Source organism: Barbatula barbatula (genome assembly GCF_947034865.1).
Source record: "Barbatula barbatula genome assembly, chromosome: 1".
NCBI lineage: Eukaryota > Metazoa > Chordata > Actinopteri > Cypriniformes > Nemacheilidae > Barbatula > Barbatula barbatula.
The window spans coordinates 23480626-23501209 of record NC_136766.1 but is presented as its reverse complement, the minus strand read 5'-3'; the positions used below and the strand labels follow the sequence as shown (position 1 = coordinate 23501209).

The following is a 20584-nucleotide window of genomic DNA, read 5'->3' as shown; positions in this document are numbered from 1 at the left end:
ACTGTCATTGTTGTTCGCCTTTTTTTGGTGTTAAAAAAAGAAGCAGCATTCAATTTATAGTAAGTGATTTGTCATTTGATTTGTTCTGGTCAGAAAAAATGCTAACTTCTGGGGCAAAATAAACAAACTTTTATCGACACGTTTAAACATCAACACTCATCACACAAACCTCAACAATCGTGACAATCATCAAACTAATTTAGATAAACAGATCAACTGCAATGCATGCTGGGAGTCATGAATGAGTTTTGAACTACGATGTTACCCATCATGTATGGCAGCATAAAGCTTTCGTTTGTTGATTGTCAACATTGTTGAGTTTCATACACTGATTCTTCATGTCTTTTTGATTCGGCGATATAATTTTCCTCAAGAACATCACACAATGTTACCAATAATACAACAATCTCAAGAACAACATATCAACCCCAGTAACTTCACAATGACTACACTGGATCCTGCTGGACCCTAGTTTTAATTAAATCTACAGTCTTACAGTGTAGTCAGAATACTTGGGCAGATCACAATATATGGGCATGTCACTGCCAAGGACTACCGAACCATGTGTACCCGATGGTTTAAACATTGTACCGTAATGGTGGTGCTGTGTATCAGGGTGATAATGGTCTGATGAAGATCTCCCATAGCCTGCACAGTGACCAGATCTGAATATTATTGAGCCACTTTGGGATCTATAGGAGGACAAGTCAGGAAGCGTTTTCTACCATCCGCATCACATAGTGACCTAGCCACTATTCTGCAAGAGAAATGGCTCAAAATCCCTCTGGCCACTGTGCATGATTTGTTGTTTTTCTTAAGGCCAACTGCTGCTGTATTGGCCGCAAAAGGAGGCCCTACACCATACTAATAAATGATTGTGTAAAACATGGTGTTTCAGTGTCAATGTCCAACCTCTGTATTTGTTTCAAATACTTCTAATTACCAAGTTTGGCTATTTCACAAAGAAAAAAAAATCTATACCACTATAAATTGTTTGGATAGCCCTCTTCCCAAAAGGTTGAAACAAAATTATCAGCACACAATTTCTAGAATTTGTGGCACAAAAATGACTGGAATAGTGCATCATTTGCTAATATAGTGCAGACCCAAACATATTCACAGCCTGTTTACAAAAGTTATTAAAAACTAAATATTTTTATTGTACTTTTCATATAAACACTCCAGGAATTCATTAAGAAAAGGTTTTAATAACTGAGGCACGACTGAAAAGCGTCTTCAGGTGTTAAAAGAATACACACTGAAACATAATTATTAAAATAAACATTTCCGAAACAACTGCGCATGCAGAAATATAACCTCTACAGCATAATCAAAATAAACTTTTCTCTCCAGTTTAATCTATAACACAACATAATTCATCAAAGGAAGTCTGCGCTCCAAACCTAAATACCCTCTGTGCCACTGGTAAACTGGGGCTATGGATGCAATCTGAGTAAACTAAGACTTGATTACAACTACATACAGTCTAACTGAAAACTATACACTCTGGAGTTAATGAACTATGTGGCCTAGTCAATGTGCATTAGTACATGCAGATGCTGCCGTACTACAGCGGCATTGAAAGACGACAGGAAGCGAGGTAATGGCCCTTTCAGAAGCTCCTCCAAAGGTACAAACTGCAGAACCTGCCTGCCCTGATCAGGTTTGATTTTCCTCATCCTCTCCATCACGTCACGAAGAATGTCTAGAAGCTGGGGTAGGACTGACGGTGGCACGAACCCCACGCACAAAAGTGCACCTGGCGGTAAACCAGATGAGCAACGGAACGAGATGTAACGGAAGCACAGGTGGAGCGTAAACACCAGACCAGCGGTGAAACGCGTGAAGGCCGAACATAATGGAATCACCAGGGCTGACCCCTGGCGCTGCTCCTCCAGAGCAGATAACACACCGTGCAGAAGCTGAAAGTCTGGCTGTCCGTCGTGCAATGTGGAATCCTGTACTTCGCTGTGGAAGGATTCTTGCAGGAACTCTGGCTGAAACTTAACTCTTTCAAGTGTATGGTCACACCATGACCGGCTAGCCAGCACTAAACAAGATGTGACATCGGGAAGGCTGCAAATCTCAGATAAGATGTCTTCAGGGGAGTCAATGCTACAAAAGCTACATGTTGGCATAGGATTCGGTTTGTTTAGCTTCAGGTTCTCTTCAAGAGCTTCATTTAAAAAATCAAGCAATTCTTGATCACAGAAGGTGGAACTGCACACTTTTGGCAAGGCAGCTCCCTCAAGGACAAACCAGATTCCCAAATCACACTCATCCAGTGGGCCACTTAATACTATCTCACAACCTTCCATCCCCACGTGGTGCCTCTCAATGAATCCCCCATGATTTCCTTGAGCGAGACGCTGCTTCCATCCCTGAAGCTGCATCTCTTTGCGCTGATTGAAAGAGCCCATTTGCTTCCTCTCGCTGGGCTTTACCCATCTGGCCACCCCGCCGCGGCAAACCCAGCTTTTCCGCGGGAGATACTGAACGTTAAAATGTTTTGAATAAAAATCTGCTGCACATTCCCTGAGCTGGTCCAAACGCCTGCGCTGTTCTAGACTCATGTGTTCAAAAAGCCTGAGGTTCTCCTGAATTGTACCAACCTGCAATGCGTGGAAAAAAGTGCATATCTCTTCATGCTGACTAAGGAATGATTTTGGAATGCAGTGCTGGGGAAAGAGTGCGGTTGTGGATGCCAAGTCTGGCCCATAATTACGGATTAACTTTGAGAGCAACGGTCGTACTGACTCTTTGGCCTGATAATCCAAACATACTATATAAAGTTCTGAATTTCCAGATTTGCTGGTGCCCGGCTTGAAGACATTGACAGAACGGAAGCAGCAAGCCAGTAGATAAAGCAGACAGACGGATGAGTGTTCGAACAGCGTGAACATCTTCAGAACAAACGAGCCTCCAATCCCTAATAGCAGCAGAGCACACACGGCTTCGCAATACTGTAGCGGGGCAACTAATCTCTCCTGCTCCCCAGGGTCACCCTGACAGTCAAAGCTTCCATCTGCCGTAACCAAATGTACAGGCTTCATGTTACTAACAAACTTCTGCAGTTCCAGCAGATGCTTCTGGAGCAAAATGTCCCCGGTGTTGTCAGAACCAAAGAACCACCAAGGGAGGGTGTGCGTGATAAGTCTGTCATCAGTAATGGTGCAACCCCGGCCATTGGCTTCGTAGTATGGATTTAGTGTATTGGCAATCCAGTTCCAATCACAGTGCAGGCAATTCGTCTTCAGGAAGTGATTTATAGCAGATATGAAGGCACCAGGTGCTTCACATAGATGTATGGAGTTCAACTCACCATTTTTTAATGCATTTTCAGGAATAAGCTGAAAGGAGCCCAAGATCTCATAGAACTTGGCCCAAGCCTGGGTACATAACTCTGCGTTGGCAGTGGATCGAAGATGGGCTGTAACAGTGCCTGCTCGGTTGGTGGAACAAGTATGCTGGTGCCATATCGAGAGGTCTTTATCGCTGAGTAGATTCTTCACTTCATTGAGTGATTGTTTTAGGTCCTGCAAACGTGGGTGACTCACATTAGGCTCACAGAGCACCACGCTCGGGTCAGGCAAGGTCCATTCTCCTCCAGCAGGGGGAAGATACGCTTTGACCTTGCGGAAGAGATGGTGCACCTCTGCAAGTATCTCCTCGTCAAAAGTTTCAGGAGTATTTTCTGGTGCCGTTCTTTTTCTCACTCCCCGACCCCTGTTCATCCTGCAGTCCTATGTGGAGCGACATAAATCCCTAAACTGCAAAAGTAAACAAATAACAGTTTTTCATTTTGTAGTACAAAGGGGATTTTAACTGAAATGTTTTTGCCGTCTGCCAAGTAACAGTTAGACTAACAGCAGCATGCATTAGCGCATCAGTTTGGCTCAGTTAAAGAGCAGTGTGCAGGCTAGTATCCAGTTTTTTACAATTTATAAAAATGCACGTGTCACTGCAACCCTGCAGGCAAAATAACAACATACACATTACATATTAAATTAAATATGTTCTGTTCTGCCACATTTAACTTGAGACTCACAAAATCGTTTTGTTGTTTTCCACTATATTACACACTTGGAAACTTGCTCCTGATCATTATTTATTTATAGTTTCTATCATCAACTGCTAAACACAAAGCCAAATCAGAGATAAAAAGGGCAATTCCAGCATTATGGATGTGAAATGTTTACTAAAAACTCGAAATATAAATATATATTTAAAAAATAGATTGAACCATTAGTTTATAATTTACTATACTGCTAATGAAAGAGTCCAGACAACAGTAAAAAATATAATTCCATGCGCAAGGTTTCCATTTTAAAAGAGGGGAAACTAACATGGATGTGACAAAAGGATTGCACATTTTTGAAAGACAAAATAATTTGTAGAATTTCTGTGAATAGAGAACGGACGGCTTTTTATGAAACATAAAACAGTTATTATTTTATATGGAGCATGATGAATGTGACGGTTCTGGTATGGATGTGACACTAACCTGACAGCAGAACACTATGAATTAAAACGCGAAGAGACACTTCATAGGAGTATTAAAACATCCACATATTGACATCTGACCTCAGTGTGGCAAAAACCCTTAAAAACTTGATTTTTTTTCATCATAAGGTTGCCATTTGTACGTATTACATATTTGACACTATAATATATCAAATATAGTTTCACAAATAAACAGAATAAGGGTGTTTGAATAAACGAGCATTTAAGAGGAAATAAGTTCCCACTGCTCACGCAGTTGCTACTGTTTCCGAGCTCTGTCTAGCTAGCTTAGCCGACAAGCTAACGCTGCTTTCTTTTATAAATGCAAATAAAATCAAACATCTATGAACGTTTAAAATGTAAGTTATGTAGTCAATAATGTTTACTGCGGAGTTTTTATCTACATCCCCCGATAGACGCGATAGACGGAGGCACAACTGAGGGAAGGAAGCTATCGTTGCTACAGGAGAGTTCAGGCAAGATGGACAGGACTTGCAGGAAAATACGAGGTGTCGGTTACGGCCTGCTAAATTTACCCATCACAGCAACAACATAAGAACTCCGTATTGTTGTTCCGACTTCCCTTTCGTTTGCTATCACTTCGTTTGCTCACGATAATAACGGAATGCGATCTGTTTGTGCTTACCGACCTCAGAAAACTTTCTCGGTCCCGCATGCATAGCACGGCTGAGTGTACTGCTGCAACTTCTGTTGTTGGGTTGTGACAAGAGGAGGTGTGACTTTCAGCACAAGAAACTCCATTGGGATTTATGCGAAGGCCAATTAATGTGCATAATATGATTTTCATCAGTTCAAATGAGCAGTTGAGACACATGCCTTGTGCATTTATTCTCTCTCTAATCTCTTTGCGAAAATAAGGAAATGTCATTACAATAACATAGATGACTGATCTCAAGTAGCTGAAGGCTGTACTGGGACCCGTTTCAGAAAGCAGGGTAAGTGCAAACTCAGTGTAAGTTAACCCCGGAAAACGGGATACTCTGGGTTTTCAGTTTCAGAACGCGAGGTATATCAAACCCGCGACCGCGGGGTAAGTCAAGCCCGTTTCAGAAATCAAGGTATCTTATACTTAGAGTGAGTAACCATAGTAACCTACTCTGTGAACCTAACCTGGTCGGGAGCAGGTTTTATTTCACTAACCCGAGGTTTGTTACAATCTCCGCCCCTTTTAGAAGCGCGAGCGGTGTTGAAATTGCCTTCGCAGTTTGTTTTTTCATTCGTTTTCCTTAATCGCGCACAAGTTCGTAACACAGACATTAAATGTCCGTTTATTCAGTACCCGTAGATGAGGAAGCTGCATTCATTCAGAGAGAGTTAAATTTACGTCGGGAGAGTATATGGTGAAGCCCCGTTTGGATGTTTTATCATATGCGGAGGATTTTTTATTTGAGCGGCACAGTTTTTCTTTACAGTCCATTAAATATATCCACAATCTGCTTCATCCTTACATCACAAACCTCACTCGTCGGGGTCGCGCTCTTACATCTGAGCAGATTCTCTGTATGGCTTTACGTTTCTTTACTAATGGAAGCTTTCTATTTAACACCGGGGATGCAGAACACATTAGCAAGGCAACTGTATGCAGAGCAGTAAGAAAAGTGTGTATCGCTCTCAAGCACTTTTTATACATTTGTGTTAAGTTTCCTGTGAGAGTCATCAAAGAGGAGTTTCATAGGATTGCAGGTGAATGGTGAACGTCTTTCTGAATAAGCTGATCAAATAAATGTGGTCTCGCTGCAAACTCTAATAATTCAAATACCCTTTAGGGTTTCCCATTGTGATTGGGTGCAAATTTAAAAGGTCCAACTCGCCCCGCGCGGGCTTCGAACTGCCGTCGGTCAGAATGAGAGACGGGCGCTCTAACAACGAGCCTAACGATCGCAGTCCCTATAACACATAGCTGGAGCAGGGGCGAGCATCGCCAGTTTTTTGTCTTCTATAGCCACAGTGCTCGGTTCTCATATCCTCATAACTTTCAAGGCCAGTTTATTAAATATATCAAACATTTCCCAGTCAGGCATCCTACTAGCAAGAGCATTTAAACTCACCGGACTGAATGATGTTTTTATATTTCATTTCCAGCTGCTGCCATGTTCTTTTTATTGCAGAAGGATTGCACCTACATGACAAAAGTCGTAGGTATATATGTTTATATGTGTGTATATATATATATATATATATATATAGATAGATATATACAGGGCTGGACTGGGATAAAAAAAGGGCCCTGGCATTTTTGCTCAGACCGGCCCACCACAATCGGTCGGACACAACCAACCAGTACACCATCCTTGCGGTCCCTGTAGATATGCATATCTACTTTTCCATTCCCAAAAACCCCTACAAAGCTGAGAACTAAGTGCCATGGACCAGTGTACTCACTCTCTCTTGACTGACTCCGTGGTGACCAAAGGTGGCAGTGGAGTAGGGCCTACACAAAATGAGGGCAGCCTGAGAGAGAGAGAGAGAGAGAGAGAGAGAGAAAGAGAGAGACGAGAATGATAACTGAATTAGCAAAATGATCCCCATACAAGTATCTTTAATATATAACAATGTAGAGAGATGGTTGCACATATTTTATACTTACTTAGTGGAAATGGCTCCATGGTGCTCTGAACATCAAAGACAACGAACTACAAACGTGAGGGCATCCTGAGATAGAGAGAGAGACAGAGAGAGAGAGAGAGAGAGAGAGAGAGAGAGAATAACGAGTCACATTTCAGTCTACAATATTATGAATATTTTTATAATATCAATAATCTCAACTCACCTTACAATAACAGCAGTTTCCTCAGTAGCTTGCTCTTCTCTGCAACTCTGTCAATTACAATGTGCTCCATGTTATAAAAGCTAGTTAACATTAGAATAATCAGCCGAAGTTGCAATTGAATAAGTTAACTCTGCTAACCTAGCTACAAAAACAATGCAAAATAGCTTATGCTGTGTTATTTGACTTTAGCTGACTGAGTGGCTAGTGCAGTAGGTGACAATCTGACAGACATTATAATAGCGACAACGATTATGTTGTCTTACTATAATATTCATTAATTTAGGTAAATCATCATCTTCGTCGTGGCCCAACCAGGCCCACACACTGTGATGTCACCGTCCGGAGCAGAAGGTGGCAGTAATGCACCAAAAAGCTGTTTACCGTAAAACACGAAGAAGTCACCCTGTATGGTGGTGGAGTCACTTACTGGACCAGGATAGGTGATCCTTAGCCGTTTGTTTTTCCGATATGAGCTTGTCTTCAGAAATGTTTGGTAATATGTAACGTTAGCTTGTGTGGACGCTACCGCACTACTTGATCAACAAAAGAGCTTCGCTACGGAAAAGCTATTTGATTCAGAAAACAGCGACGTTACCACCACGCTACTGAAAAATGTAGTTAAGCTAGTAGTGTCACTGCTTGTAGCGCCCAACACTGCTTGGAAACTGAAGCTACAGCACTTAACATGTCGGTTATTTTTGCACATGTTGAGGCATCAACCTCGAGAATTTGTATTTGTTTGGCCCGCAACTTCTCCGCACCCCCCTTGCGCTTTTGTTTCTCCATCCCTAATCCACAGATTTCTGGCTCTGACCCACTGACTGCATTCGACACAAGAAACCAAGGGGGAGGGTTGGAGCCCTAACCCTAAGAGATGATTGGGCCAGCCCAGTGTCAGTATGGATAATGAACCAATGGGCCGCTGTCCCTGCTTTATGGGCCGGTCGTTGGCAAATAATTTTTTTTTTTATATCAACCGGCCCCCAAGTGCGTCGGCCCACCGGGCATTTGCCCGGTATGCCAGATTACCAGTCCAGCCCTGGATATATAGTGCCTACAATTCGACTGGCGAGAAATAAACGGAGCGCTTTTTGTCACGTGCCGTTGCCATGGTGAATCGTGTTATCTTCGCTCAATTGATGATGGCTTTTTAAAGCCGCGGTGAACACGAGTAACCTCGGGTGAAGTTACTCAGAGTGGATTGAACTCATTGAAACCAGCTGTTCTGAAACAGAAAACTCAGAGTAGCGGTTATCTGAGTAAATCAACTCAGAGTTCATATTTTAACTCAGGGTTGCTTGAACCTCCTTATTGAAACGGGTCCCTGATCTGCACATCTCAAGCTCATTTGAGCACTACACACACACTACAGTTCACATCTAGAAATTGAATTGGTGCAATCTTTTGCTATTGCATAGAATCATCTACCCCCCCAAAACATGCTACAGTAGCCTATTTGTTGAGGGAGGTCCACTGGTAGTATGTCTTACAGCTAAATGCATTTAAGCAAACAAAATGTATGGAATTCAAATAGTGTCAAGTATATAATGGGAAAAATCGAAAATATAGCCACTGAGCACTACGAGTGTGTGTGTAAGATAAGAGCCTTGCAGAAATTCCACCGGCTCAGCATATTAGAAGCATGGGGGGGGCTGTATGTGCAAGTCTGATTTTAATGCACAGAAATCTGTCAGGGTCACATCATGCCTATAGATGACAAGCTACTCGCATGAATGGAGCAAGATATTGCCATGGTGACAGGCAGATTTTAACCCTAATTTTCCAAGCAGAACAGAAAAATGTCAAGGGAAGAATTGAGTGCTGTATTTAAAGTGGCAGTAAGTGAAAATAAAAGCAATAGCAATAAACAGGCATAATCTAGGGGCTGCTACAAATTATATATACTTTTCTACTCTAGGCCAATAACAGATGATCGATAATATAAATGCACACTTTTTACTCCACCTCCTTACAGTGTTCAATAGACAAGCCAACATGCTATTGAGAACTAACAATAAATAAATAACAATAGGAGGACAATCAATAACAATAAGTGAGGAAAATGTGTCTAAAAAGTGTTTCATAAGATCTTACGCCAACTGACCCGGATACATTATTGTCAAAGGGAACAGTATTTAGATGACCAGAACTGAGCTGATGTGTGGGTACTGTCATGCATAAATGTGCAGTATGTGTGTGCAAAGTGTGTTCACCGAAGTGAGGAAACTTGTGCTTGAATGTGCGATCAGCTGTCTCATATGAATGTGCATTCATGTGCACGAGAGCTGTGTTTTAGTGAGCACATTTAGAAATCTTGAAGTTGATTAGAATGTGGAATGAAAAGACAAATATAAAAGAATAATGATAATGATAATCCTTTTTCTTGTTCTGTTCTCTAGTACACACAACCTTATTTGATATTGTCAACTTACAAAGAAAGGAGAATGTTTTTAGCAGGGGACCTAAGGTGGCTCTATGGGATATTGTCAGTCTATTTTTAGCAGGATCTGTAAAATATACATTACTATGTCTTCAGAGGTGTATAAAGACCATGATGAAGCGTTATGGTTTTATGACATTAGAATGAGCTATTTCTATCTACATGCATGACGGGACCCCTTACATGAAATTGTTTCTACAGTAGCCCTAATCTGACAAACAGCTCTCCAGACCGCATTTCATAAATATGTTATCTCCTTCGGCAAAGAAGCGAAAAGGGGAGGAGTAAGCCTTTGGATGCGTTACTTAAAGGTCCATACACTGGACCTTTAAGTAAACTGAAAGTCTGCTAAATGTCTACTTATGCATACACAGGGCCATGTCTTATTTTGTAGGCCCACAACTTGAGTCCCTCAGCAGTAAGAGGGATCAATGACCTACTCTACTATGTGTTCGTAAAGGAAGAATATGTGACTGTAGTCATTTATGATATACAAGATTACCTTTGCCTCTCACATTACTTATTGTACTACGTTGCAGTTTAACATATATATTTGCCATGTGCATTTTAGAGCTTATTGAGAATGAAAGCTGGCTAAGACCCATCTGATCTGTACCCTGCAGTGAGGAATTGTGTTGCTATTAAAAAGATAAATGGGGACTGAGGAGCACCTGGAGATAAACTCTTTACTGTAATCTGTAGCACCTCCTAGTGGCAAGACGACTCGCTCCAACCAATCATTTTAAGTGTTCAATATAATGAACTAAGGGTTCATTTTATATACTTTAAATGAAAGAAAGCCTTCTAGATTTCTATATATTTCTTCTCAAACTATAACATCGTATGAAGAAACAGCTCACCCAGACGCTGTGATCGTCAATGTCTCATACATGCTCCACGTGAAAAGCCCTCCATCGCTTCTCCACACAGGATGAAACAACAGCACCTCCTGGTGGCCTGCAAAAAGTTTTGAGGAATGTTTACAATTTAGCGCCAGGGTTTATCCATATCTCTTTCATTGTTTCTCAGTGTCCTTAATCTTGTGACTTATAGCCTTGAATGGCAATAACAGTGTCTTTATTGCTGTTTGGGAATAGATGCGTAAACCTGCCCTTCGGGTTTAGAGTTACGATTCCAGTGAGGAATTATTGTTCAATTTATAGTTCAACTTTTACACAAGAGGAACACATTTTGAACATTGTTGTTAACAAGAAATAGCGTATCGTAAACATACTTACATCATTCCATAACTATGCTTTGCCCTATCTTTAGGATGCATGTTTTGTTTCACATGTCACGCGTGTCCATTTTCTCTTACATTTATGTATTTGCTGCGTGTTTCCTCACAACAGTCCTTGTGCACATACATAGAAGTGATCTGACTATGAGTTTCGCATCTGTCTTAACAGAGTACTGATTATGACTTCACAATAACATATTTGAAATAATAATGGAGTCCCATCGTCATCAGTCGCTTTGCGGCACAAACAGAAATCTCACTAAAATGAAAATGCGAAGCGCTGCTCGGTTTCTCTTATGTCATAGATTTCAGTAGTTCAAAAATAAAGAGTTGATAACGGCCAACTTTTACGAGTGTTTTTTTTTTACTTTTACGAGTTTTCCCAGAGAGTCGGACAATGGACTATACAGCGGCGGACAAATCCCGCCCATCTGATACGTACATTGGTCAGATAGAGCGAAGCCCTGTCCTAAGTGGGCGTTTCACCTGTCATTCAAATGCACTCTTCAGTCTCGACCACTTCCTCCGCTGCCAGACCATGGAAAGCCCATCACCGGCCAGCCCACCGCCTGTCCTCTCATGCCTGTAGACTCCGGCTGTTCGTAGGGTAGGAATGACGGAGCTGAATGCACAGAAGTTATAATGGAGACCGTGGAGCAGCTGGTATCTTTCCAGCACATCCATGTGCAGCTGAACGGTGGCGCGCCGTGGGGATTCACTCTGAAAGGAGGACTGGAGCACGGCGAGCCGCTCATCCTTACTAAAGTAAGACTGCGCTTCACAAAGAGCGAGAAACTCATGCTACATGCTCGTATGTGTGCGTTAAGTCGTGCACAGAGTGCGCCAGAAGTTCCTCTCTTGCAGTTTGGCTTAAATGTAACGGTGCATTCATTGATATGTTCAGTCACTTGTTGATCTTGTGACACTTTGGCATCCAATAATTTTTGTGACACTCAGCATTAAAAAAAATCTCAAAAATGTGAAATAAATAGTTTATCTCAGCTTTAATTACTATTATAACATTTACTGGACATTGTTAAAGTATAATTTCAGTTGTTTATTCTCTATAATAGATGGGAAAGCGTGTTGGGTCAAAAGTTCGTGGTATAGTTTTTTATTGGAATAGAACAAACCGCACTTGGGAACTGGATGTGTGAATATAAGATCAGACTGTGACAATAATTGTTATAGATTTGTCTCAGAAATGTGGCTGGATTTCCTCTGTGCACACCATGTGGACTGCTGCTTGCTTGCCGCTGTGTGTCATCGACTCATTAACTCTTTCACGTCTATGCTTCTGTGCAAAACCAACTGGGACTTGTGCAGTAGTTCAGGTGAAAGTGAAACCCATTATGAATGAGTCATATTTAAGATTTTTATATGTATTAATAATCTTATAACTTTGTTTAAACGCTCTCAAGGTATTACCTCGACATTTAATAAAACCAGGGCTATGTTATTTGTCCTTGCGGCGAAGTAAGGGAATACGTTTTTTACATCCCTCCTTCCACCCTCCATTGCCATTTCAATTGCACTTTACCGAACAGTGTTGATTTATTTTTCTTCAATTAAGATGTTTTGGGGGACAGGACCCCCAGAGATCACATTCCTAGACTCTGCCCCCTGAACCAGCATTGCGGGGGGTTTTCAGAGAGTCGGTCTGAAAGAGAAAAGAACTTCATATGGTTGTTGCCTCTTTCAGTTTAACTTTGGAGTTGTTGTGCTGGTACACGAAAGGTTGTGCATACAAGAAGTTTGTTCCATCTGTCAATTTGATAAATTGCATCTTTTAGCTCTGCAGTGAGTAATGTGCTTTAATACTTGGCGTTGAAAAATGGTATTGTGGCTTTTATCAGTCCCAGGCCTTTGACATTTCTATGTCAGTTAACTGAATCATTGTTTCTCATTGCTTCACCGGGGTGACCGAAATGCAGTCAAGAGAAGAGAGCCAATGTTGTGTGTATGTGGATTTTTGACAATGAGTTCAAAAGGCGGATTCATGCCTTTGCAGTTTTGTTTGACTTACAAGTACAGCGCTGTATTGTTGAATTAATATTGAACTGTTTCATTTGATATCAATGAGTAGGGCTCAATAGGTGGCTGGCTCATTGTCAGTAAGCAGAGTGGCCAATCTGATAACCTCATGTTCACTGGCTGTCTTGTAACTGCTTAACTTGAAACACATGCTTTGTCTGACACATAGTCCGTGTATCTGTCTGTGCCTCTGTATCAACTTGCTTATAAGGACTTTGTTTGGAATCCGTCATAAATATGACACTTGGTGTTCCCATAGTTCTGGATTTACATTGGTTTTTCATTTAGCCTGAGCCTTCGGGTGGACATGGTTCCAGTGACTGGGAGTCACTGAGAGTTTTTTCTATCTGATTTGGAGGCAAAGCACAATGTTTGCCTGGAATCCTTTAGCCTCCATCTTTCATCATTGCATCCAGAGGGCATTTATTTCTAAACGCACAGATGTCTCCGTAGACATTTATCTCGAACTTCAAATTTCAGGATCTGTTGCCCAGGGCTAGACAGTAGACACAATACTCCCCCGGCGTTCATGTCATGCTCAAATTAAAATCCCACATCAGGTCATGCTGTCCTGCAGCCAGCACCAGGAAGACAAATAAATAAGCATTCATAACAAACAGTAGCTAGCTGTTCATTTTGTGGAAATAATCCATTTTGATAGAATATTAAATTCAGTAAAGAACTTTGTTAAATGTTACTCTGTTTTTTTAAGCAACTTGTTTACTACGTTGTGTCTGAATTTTGTAGTGGAAAATACATGCAAAGCATTTGTTTACAAAGAACGGCACATTTGTACCCAAGCAAACCCCCAAACCGCAAAGGTTCTGAATTTGATACTGATGGAACATGAAGAACATGTGAGGAGGAGGCTGATTTTATGTATAAAAAAGTCATTGTTAGCTTTTTTCAAGCCCTCTGACCACTTTATTAGTCATCCCTCCCTCACAATTCCTCCTTTTTGTCCTCATTTCAGACCGGAGAGATGGAAACATTGTGCATTTCCTTGCATTGTGCTCTTTCTTCCGTGAAGTTTATGTAGACCACATGGCACTCCAGTCATCCCTTTCTCCCCACTTCTAATTGGTCAGTGGAACGTATTCTCAGGCACTGGAGTTTTGAGGTGAAAGAGAGAAAAATTTGGACAAAGAAATGGAAATGTTTTACTGTGGCAACATTTGAAGACTTTAAGCTTGCTTGCAATAGAACGGTGGTGAACACACACTTTTTCAACAGCCATGATTCCGGAAGTATTTTTGCCACTGATGTTTTTCCATAGGTATGTCCATAACAGTATGACCTTGGAATTATACACAACACGTATTTTGTAAATAGGAAAAAACTATTCTAAGTTTATCATAACATATTCAAATACAAACTTTTTTTCAAAGTTTAACTTCATTTAGCTGTTACTTCGACAAAAAAAATCATTAAATGTGTTAACAACCCCAAAGCTCATATTAGGTTTATCTTGTAAGATTTATACATTATTTTTTATAACACAATTCTCTCTGGCATTAAAATAAATGAATAGTGTCGTCTGACAATTTTCTTTTAAAATGCTTATTTCTTATCAGGCTTCAGTGTTTATTTTAAAAGTTATTTCACTTCAATGGCAAAGAGGGCATATCTATAGCCATAAAAGTGAAAACTCCTAAACGTAGGAGTCTGATAAAAACATACATTTTAGAAGAAAATTTCGGCATTTGAACTTTTCAAATAAGATTTTTACTTCCAGAACACACTTTTCTGTCCTTCTTAGCCAGTCATTGCAGTTTCATCCCAGCTTTATTTCCTTGTTTAAATGAATCTTTGTCTAAGATTGGATTACTTCCCCATTCCTGTTATTCAGTAACAACTTGCTTCTTATCACTGGATGGATTCCCAAAATCGCAAAACCTTCAGGTTAAGTCTGCTGTATGGAGCTCTTCAGCACTCGCAGGTATTGCTTGCATTTACAGCTGTTATTGCAATCTGTTTTAATAGAGTAAATAAGTTGTTTCTTCGATTATGTGATAAAAGGCAGTTTGTTTGAGTGGTTTGTTGATTATGGTGAAGTCCGCAGCTGGTTAGGGGTGTGGGAAGATCTGATATGTGACAGGAATGTGAGCTTGGCTCCCGTTGCCTTTGCCTTGGGCAGCGAGGCTTTGATGGTGGAAGAGATATTGGGGTCTTATTGCCTGAGCCCCTCCACCACAAACACTCAGCACTGTTTCCACATGGTCCTCTAAACAGAGCCGGGAGTGACAGGACTTCTAATCAGCGAGGCATGTGTGTGAGGGTTTTGTGCGCTTCGTGCGTGTTTGTTCTCTAAGTGAATAGTTAAACAAAATAGGAAAGATTGCAGTAAGGCATATGATTTGAGATTAGGACCGTGCAAAATTGTTGCTGATTACATATATGGAGTCATTTATGTCACAATTAGACATTTGCCGTCCACTCCACTGCTGCCTGATGAAAAAGTTTGCGGTTCTCTCAGGATCTTCTGTGAAGACACATGGTAAATGATAATCAGGGAGTCAGCTTTCAAGCTTCGGCTGTGTTCTGCGGGGGACCGACCACATCAAACGCTCCACCAAACTTTTGTCGGCCAACCTTGTATCCAACATTTGGGCTCAACCAGCCGTCAAAACCACTCCAAAGTCGTTTTTGCTCCAAGGGAGGTGAGTCTTGGGGAGGAGGGTAGCTGAGGGGACAAGGTCACTTCACACACATTACAACCTCAAATGGCTCACTATAGACCTATTCATGAATGAGAGGAAACGGAGGCTCCCAAAATGAGCCATCATGAGGCCCCTGTCTGTTATGACGGTGATGGATCAATCTAAGTTAACTTCGGTCCGAAGGTTGTTGACTTTGTCACATCCCCCTATTGTTCTTTTCGGAAACGGGACCTGCTATATGCTCAATATTTGCAATCGAGGCGCTAATAGAGCGGTGTCAGAGCAATAGGATGATGTCAATTGGGTTGGGTGAAAAATGTATTTCTGACTATTGGGATTTCACCTCACAATGCCGTAGCGATGTTCTCATGCTATGGTTTTTTTGTTAATTTTTTCATTATTGTTTTTGGAAACTGAGGTCTGTGTGAATGAGAAACACTGAAGCATTAGGTCAATACACACGATTATTTCTGTGTCACCAAAATTTGACCAGACAAAAAAAAAGAATTGCCAAAACCCCTAAAGTGCAATTCAGATGAAAGGGGAGTAAAACATTGCAATACATCACAGTTTAAAATAACTATACACTAATCGTTCGTGACCCAGATATTGACATAATTTCCTATTTCAAATTCCCGCTCCAGCCAAGCATGCCAACATTTTGTTTGCATTTGGATTACAAATCGTACATTCAGTTCTTGCGTACGTACGATTCCACTGCTCTGATAACACCCCAATTCACCGAAGTAATTTATTGCCAAATGCACTGGGAAGTGGTTTGATGTTCATTTAATTTGCCTCTTGTTGAACTTTGCTAAAACAAAGATCATAGGCTGCACTTCAAAATGTCCTCTCACCTCTCAAGGAGAAAGACCTTGTTTTCAGAGCACACACACTGCTGTTTCTGGAACCGCATCAAAAGATGGAGGTTCTCCCAGTTAATGTCAAAGACATGATTGATCGCTTTGGGATGTTTGTGGAAACGTCGACAAGCGGTGATACGTGTTGTCCTGATGACTGAGAGAATAGAGATTTAAGTGAGTCTAATAAGCTGTAGTGATTTGAGAACAATAAAGTCATGTTGGTGATATGGATGTCATGAATGTGAACATGGGTGTGTTTATATTCAATGAGAATGGCAATAATGTGATCTTTTTTGAGCTTTCTGTGTTTTTGTTTATAGGTGTCATCATGGCAATATAATCTAATGTAACAAAAAATGTATAATGTTCTTACCGTTTCTGAATAGATGAAAATGTAACTTAAAAAAATATAACAAGATTTTTTAGTTATTTGGTGTTATTTAAAGGGATAGTTTACCCGAAAATGAAAAATTCTGTCATCATTTACGCAGCCTCAAGTTGTTTCAAACCTATATAAAAATGTTTTGTACCACTGAACACAAAAGAACAATGTTTGTAACTGAACAGTTCTGGGGCACCATTTACTTCCATAATAGGAAACAAAACTACTATGGTTGTTAATGGTGCCCCCAAACGATTTTGTTTCCCACATTATTCTAGATATCTTCTTTTGCGTTCAATAGAACAAAGACATTTAAACTGATTTGAAATAATATGAGGACATGTAAATTATGACAGAAATTTCCTATCACTTTAAGTTTGCATGTGGATGGGAAAAAGTATGGATCACGGATCAAGCCAGATCTCCACTCATGTTCAGCTGGTACGTTGATTTAAGAAGGAAGTCCACCCAGACAGCATTTGGCAGTTGTAGAAAGCAACAAATTGTGGAATGTGATAAAATGTTTCTCCACAGAGACATTCCTTCCTCGCCGAGTCTTCCCTTAAAACAAAACATGCACTGTGAAGCGTGAGTGTTTGATGGAAATAACGACCCGTTATGCGCAACCACTATTATTTATTTACGCCGCCTTAATCGTTGTTTGTTTTCCACCACATTTGTTTCGTTCTCATTTAATTCTTTCCTGTTGTTGCACATTCACATGGGCCTCTTCTGTAAATGTAGGTCAGTGGCTGTTGATTCAGTTGCAGTGGTGACCCGTGGCTGTGTGTCACACCTTTAAAGTCTATAACCACAATGGAACTTCAGAGCCAGTCGGGCGCAGCCGTAGCTCAGCACACTGAGGCAGCGATCTCTCATTTTCCCTTTAGCCTGAGCCTGAATGAAGCCTTTGTCACACTCTGTCTCTCCCACCTTTTCTCTCTCTCTCGCTCTCTCTGTTTCTCCCACCACCCCCACTCTTCTGTCTTTGCTCATAAATGAAGGAGCCAGAAGCCGGCAGCATTATTCTCATCCACTCTGACCTTGAATGCATCCAAGTGTGTCATTTTCCAGGTTAGGAAAAATCACCCTTCCTGTGGTCTGGATCCTTCACGCCCATCGTCTCCTCCCTGGGTATGAGGTCAGGGTAGCTCAAGGACAGAGTTGTCTCAGCCTGCAACGGTGACTTAAGATATGAAAGGAAAACATGCTGATAAGCACTTTGTTCTTAGTGGGAGGGGCTTTGCTTCTGATTTGCTGTAATGGTGAGGTGTTTTCTTAGCTCGAGATAAAAACTGTGCGGACAGATAAAGGAACTTCAGGCAGAATAATACATATGTCAGTCAGTCGGGTTGTGTTGTTGAGTGGTGGCTCAAATCCTTGGCAAACAGTAGACAAAGACATTGCTGGGAGGGGGGCATTCAGTGCTCACCACTTCATTCTTGTCGCTTTTATGAGCGGCAGAAGACTGCGACTCTGTTGTGTTGCTCAAATGCCTTCATTAATGAAAAGATATTATGAAATGAGGCTGATGCTCGGTTAATGACCATCTGAATTTCTAACTCACAACATAAAAAGAGACGTTACGATTCACCGCGAGCTGGTTGAAATCTATTATAATATATGATGATTCAACAAGTTGGTTGAGATGTTAAATGAATCGCAATACATGTTTTAAACAGGAGGGGCCACTTTGTTGCAAACTTTACTGCAAACTTGGAAAACGTGGATATTTGGGGTGTGACGACGAGACACTTATCCGATGAGACGAGACTGAGTTCACGAGAACTTGACAAGATTTCTTGACTTTTTTTAAAGAATGATTTAATTTAATGAATTATATTATGCAGTAGTAAACAATATGTAAACACTGAAAAATGTTTTGTCACAAATTCAAGTGACAGGCAGTTATTGCACAGAATTTACCTTTTTTTCTTAAAGGTGCAGCTTTTAGTAAAGTGCTTGTTTTATTTAGAGTATATAATTTTTGCATAGTGCTGGTGCTAGCAGCGGTGGTGATGATCATATCACACTGTCAATCCTCCTTCCTCCACTGTCTGAACCCTCATAGCCTTCAGAGACACAGTTGAAACTACATAAACACGTCATGTTGTATGCTTGCATTGCACATATGTAAGACAGATGATCCGTTTTTGCCTGTGAATGTATTTAAAATAACGTAATGTGAACTCGCAATTGCTATACTCAACTGATGGTACAGTCAACTGCAGTTCCACAGCGAGCTGCGCGTTTTTAAAGCGCTTTTGGCATCGTGAACCGACGTAGTGCACGAGGCATGCTCGAATGTTGAAACAGTCCATCTAGTGCATGTCTACATAGAGAAACGGTGGGAAAACAGCGCTGCCGGTTGGTATATGATGTTGTCTTTATGAATGGCAGGGCCGGTCACTGTAGCTCACAGCAGGCACATACTTTGTGCGGTTATTAGCGTGTTCTGTACAGTAATGAATACAGGTCGCACCACAATAAAATGTGCACATATATATTTAGGTCGCACAGGTTAAATATAAGGAGCATTTGTGACTTTAATGGTCGTAATTGCAAGCCCAGCACTCCATCATGCCAATTGCATGAGGATATGGCGTTTTCGCGAGATCTCGTCACACCCCTAGTGGATATGCTGATATTTCTTTTTAAAACATTTACAAAAAATCTCAGTTAGCAAAAGCACAAATTCTTAGTTTGTTTATGTGAAAGAGACTTGGATTATTCATTTCAAATTGATTTGGAATTTGTCTTAAAATTGCAATTTAGTTTTGTTATTTGACAAAAAATATATTTTTATTTTACAAAGAAAGGAGCAGTATTGGAGAAATAAAAAAATGGCACTTGTTCATTTCTAATCAGTCAAATCTCCTTTTAATAAAAATGATTGTGAATCGCATCTTGAGTTTAGTGAATCGATACATCCCTCGATACATCACATAATCAAACTGTTTCACCGAACACAGCACAGTTGCTCAAACACAATCTCTGCAATTCTTAACTATTTTACAAGGTGCTAATTTGTACAATCTGATTTGCACATTGTGGTACAATTTGCTTTCGTGCCAGTGATGTTAGGTTTAGGGGCGGGTTAGTGTTGGGGTTTCACACTAAAAGGGGAACACTGCCATTAATTACTCACCCTCAAGTAGTTTAACATCTGTTTGACCTTCATTTTCCCCAAAAATGCAAATTACACATTAGACTATGCAAGTATCTTTTGAACTCGAGCGTCTCTTTTATAATAAACCCTTTTGACGCGTCTGCAGCATGCAGATATTTTCACATGATGCACATTGGTTCATGTGATGCGGCGAACACATATTGTGAATTACTGCTGGCATGATTCGCATTGTACTACTCATGCTGGTTGCTCTATACACTGCCATTCTTCAATGTCAATGATTTATACAGTGAGGGAAATCATTATTTGATCCCCTGCTGATTTGTACGTTTGCCTGCTTACAAAGAAATGAAGGGTCTATACATTTTATGGTACGTTTATTTTAAGTGATAGAGACAGAATACAAAAAACAATCAGGGGAGAAAATGTTATATAAAGGTTATAAATTGATATGCATTTCAGTCAGTGAAATAAGTATTTGATCCCCGAGCAAAACATAACTTTGTACTTGGTGGAGAAACCCTTGTTGGCAAGCACAGAG

The 20584-nt window shown here is 40.7% G+C and overlaps 2 protein-coding genes across 6 annotated transcripts in view; one reads left to right on the top strand and one right to left on the bottom strand.

The window, feature by feature from the left end:
* Nucleotides 1-1130: 1130 nt before the first annotated feature.
* On the bottom strand, nt 1131-11370 carry cmtr2 (cap methyltransferase 2). Of its 4 annotated transcripts, XM_079470834.1 has the most exons (4): nt 7295-7854; nt 7112-7176; nt 6907-6975; nt 1148-3770 (listed from the first exon to the last, which is right to left on the bottom strand). In XM_079470834.1, exon 4 carries the CDS (start codon nt 3732-3734, stop codon nt 1530-1532), a length of 2205 nt encoding a protein of 734 aa, XP_079326960.1. In that variant the 5' UTR covers nt 3735-3770; nt 6907-6975; nt 7112-7176; nt 7295-7854; the 3' UTR covers nt 1148-1529. The 4 variants fall into 4 exon arrangements, with proteins under 4 accessions (XP_079326961.1, XP_079326960.1, XP_079326962.1 ...); XM_079470836.1 differs by lacking the exons at nt 6907-6975; nt 7112-7176; nt 7295-7854 and adding exons at nt 10595-10691; nt 10973-11370; XM_079470835.1 differs by lacking the exons at nt 6907-6975; nt 7112-7176; nt 7295-7854 and adding an exon at nt 5154-5219 and having other exon boundaries at nt 1131-3770.
* A 103-nt stretch (nt 11371-11473) lies between these two features.
* shroom4 (shroom family member 4) overlaps nt 11474-20584 on the top strand; it is a 44958-nt gene continuing 35847 nt past the window's right edge. For both annotated transcript variants that reach the window (XM_079458529.1, XM_079458528.1), the window contains exon 1: nt 11474-11739. In XM_079458529.1, coding sequence (XP_079314655.1) covers nt 11617-11739 — 123 coding nt within the window. In that variant the 5' untranslated portion in view covers nt 11474-11616. The remainder of the gene's footprint in view (nt 11740-20584) is intronic.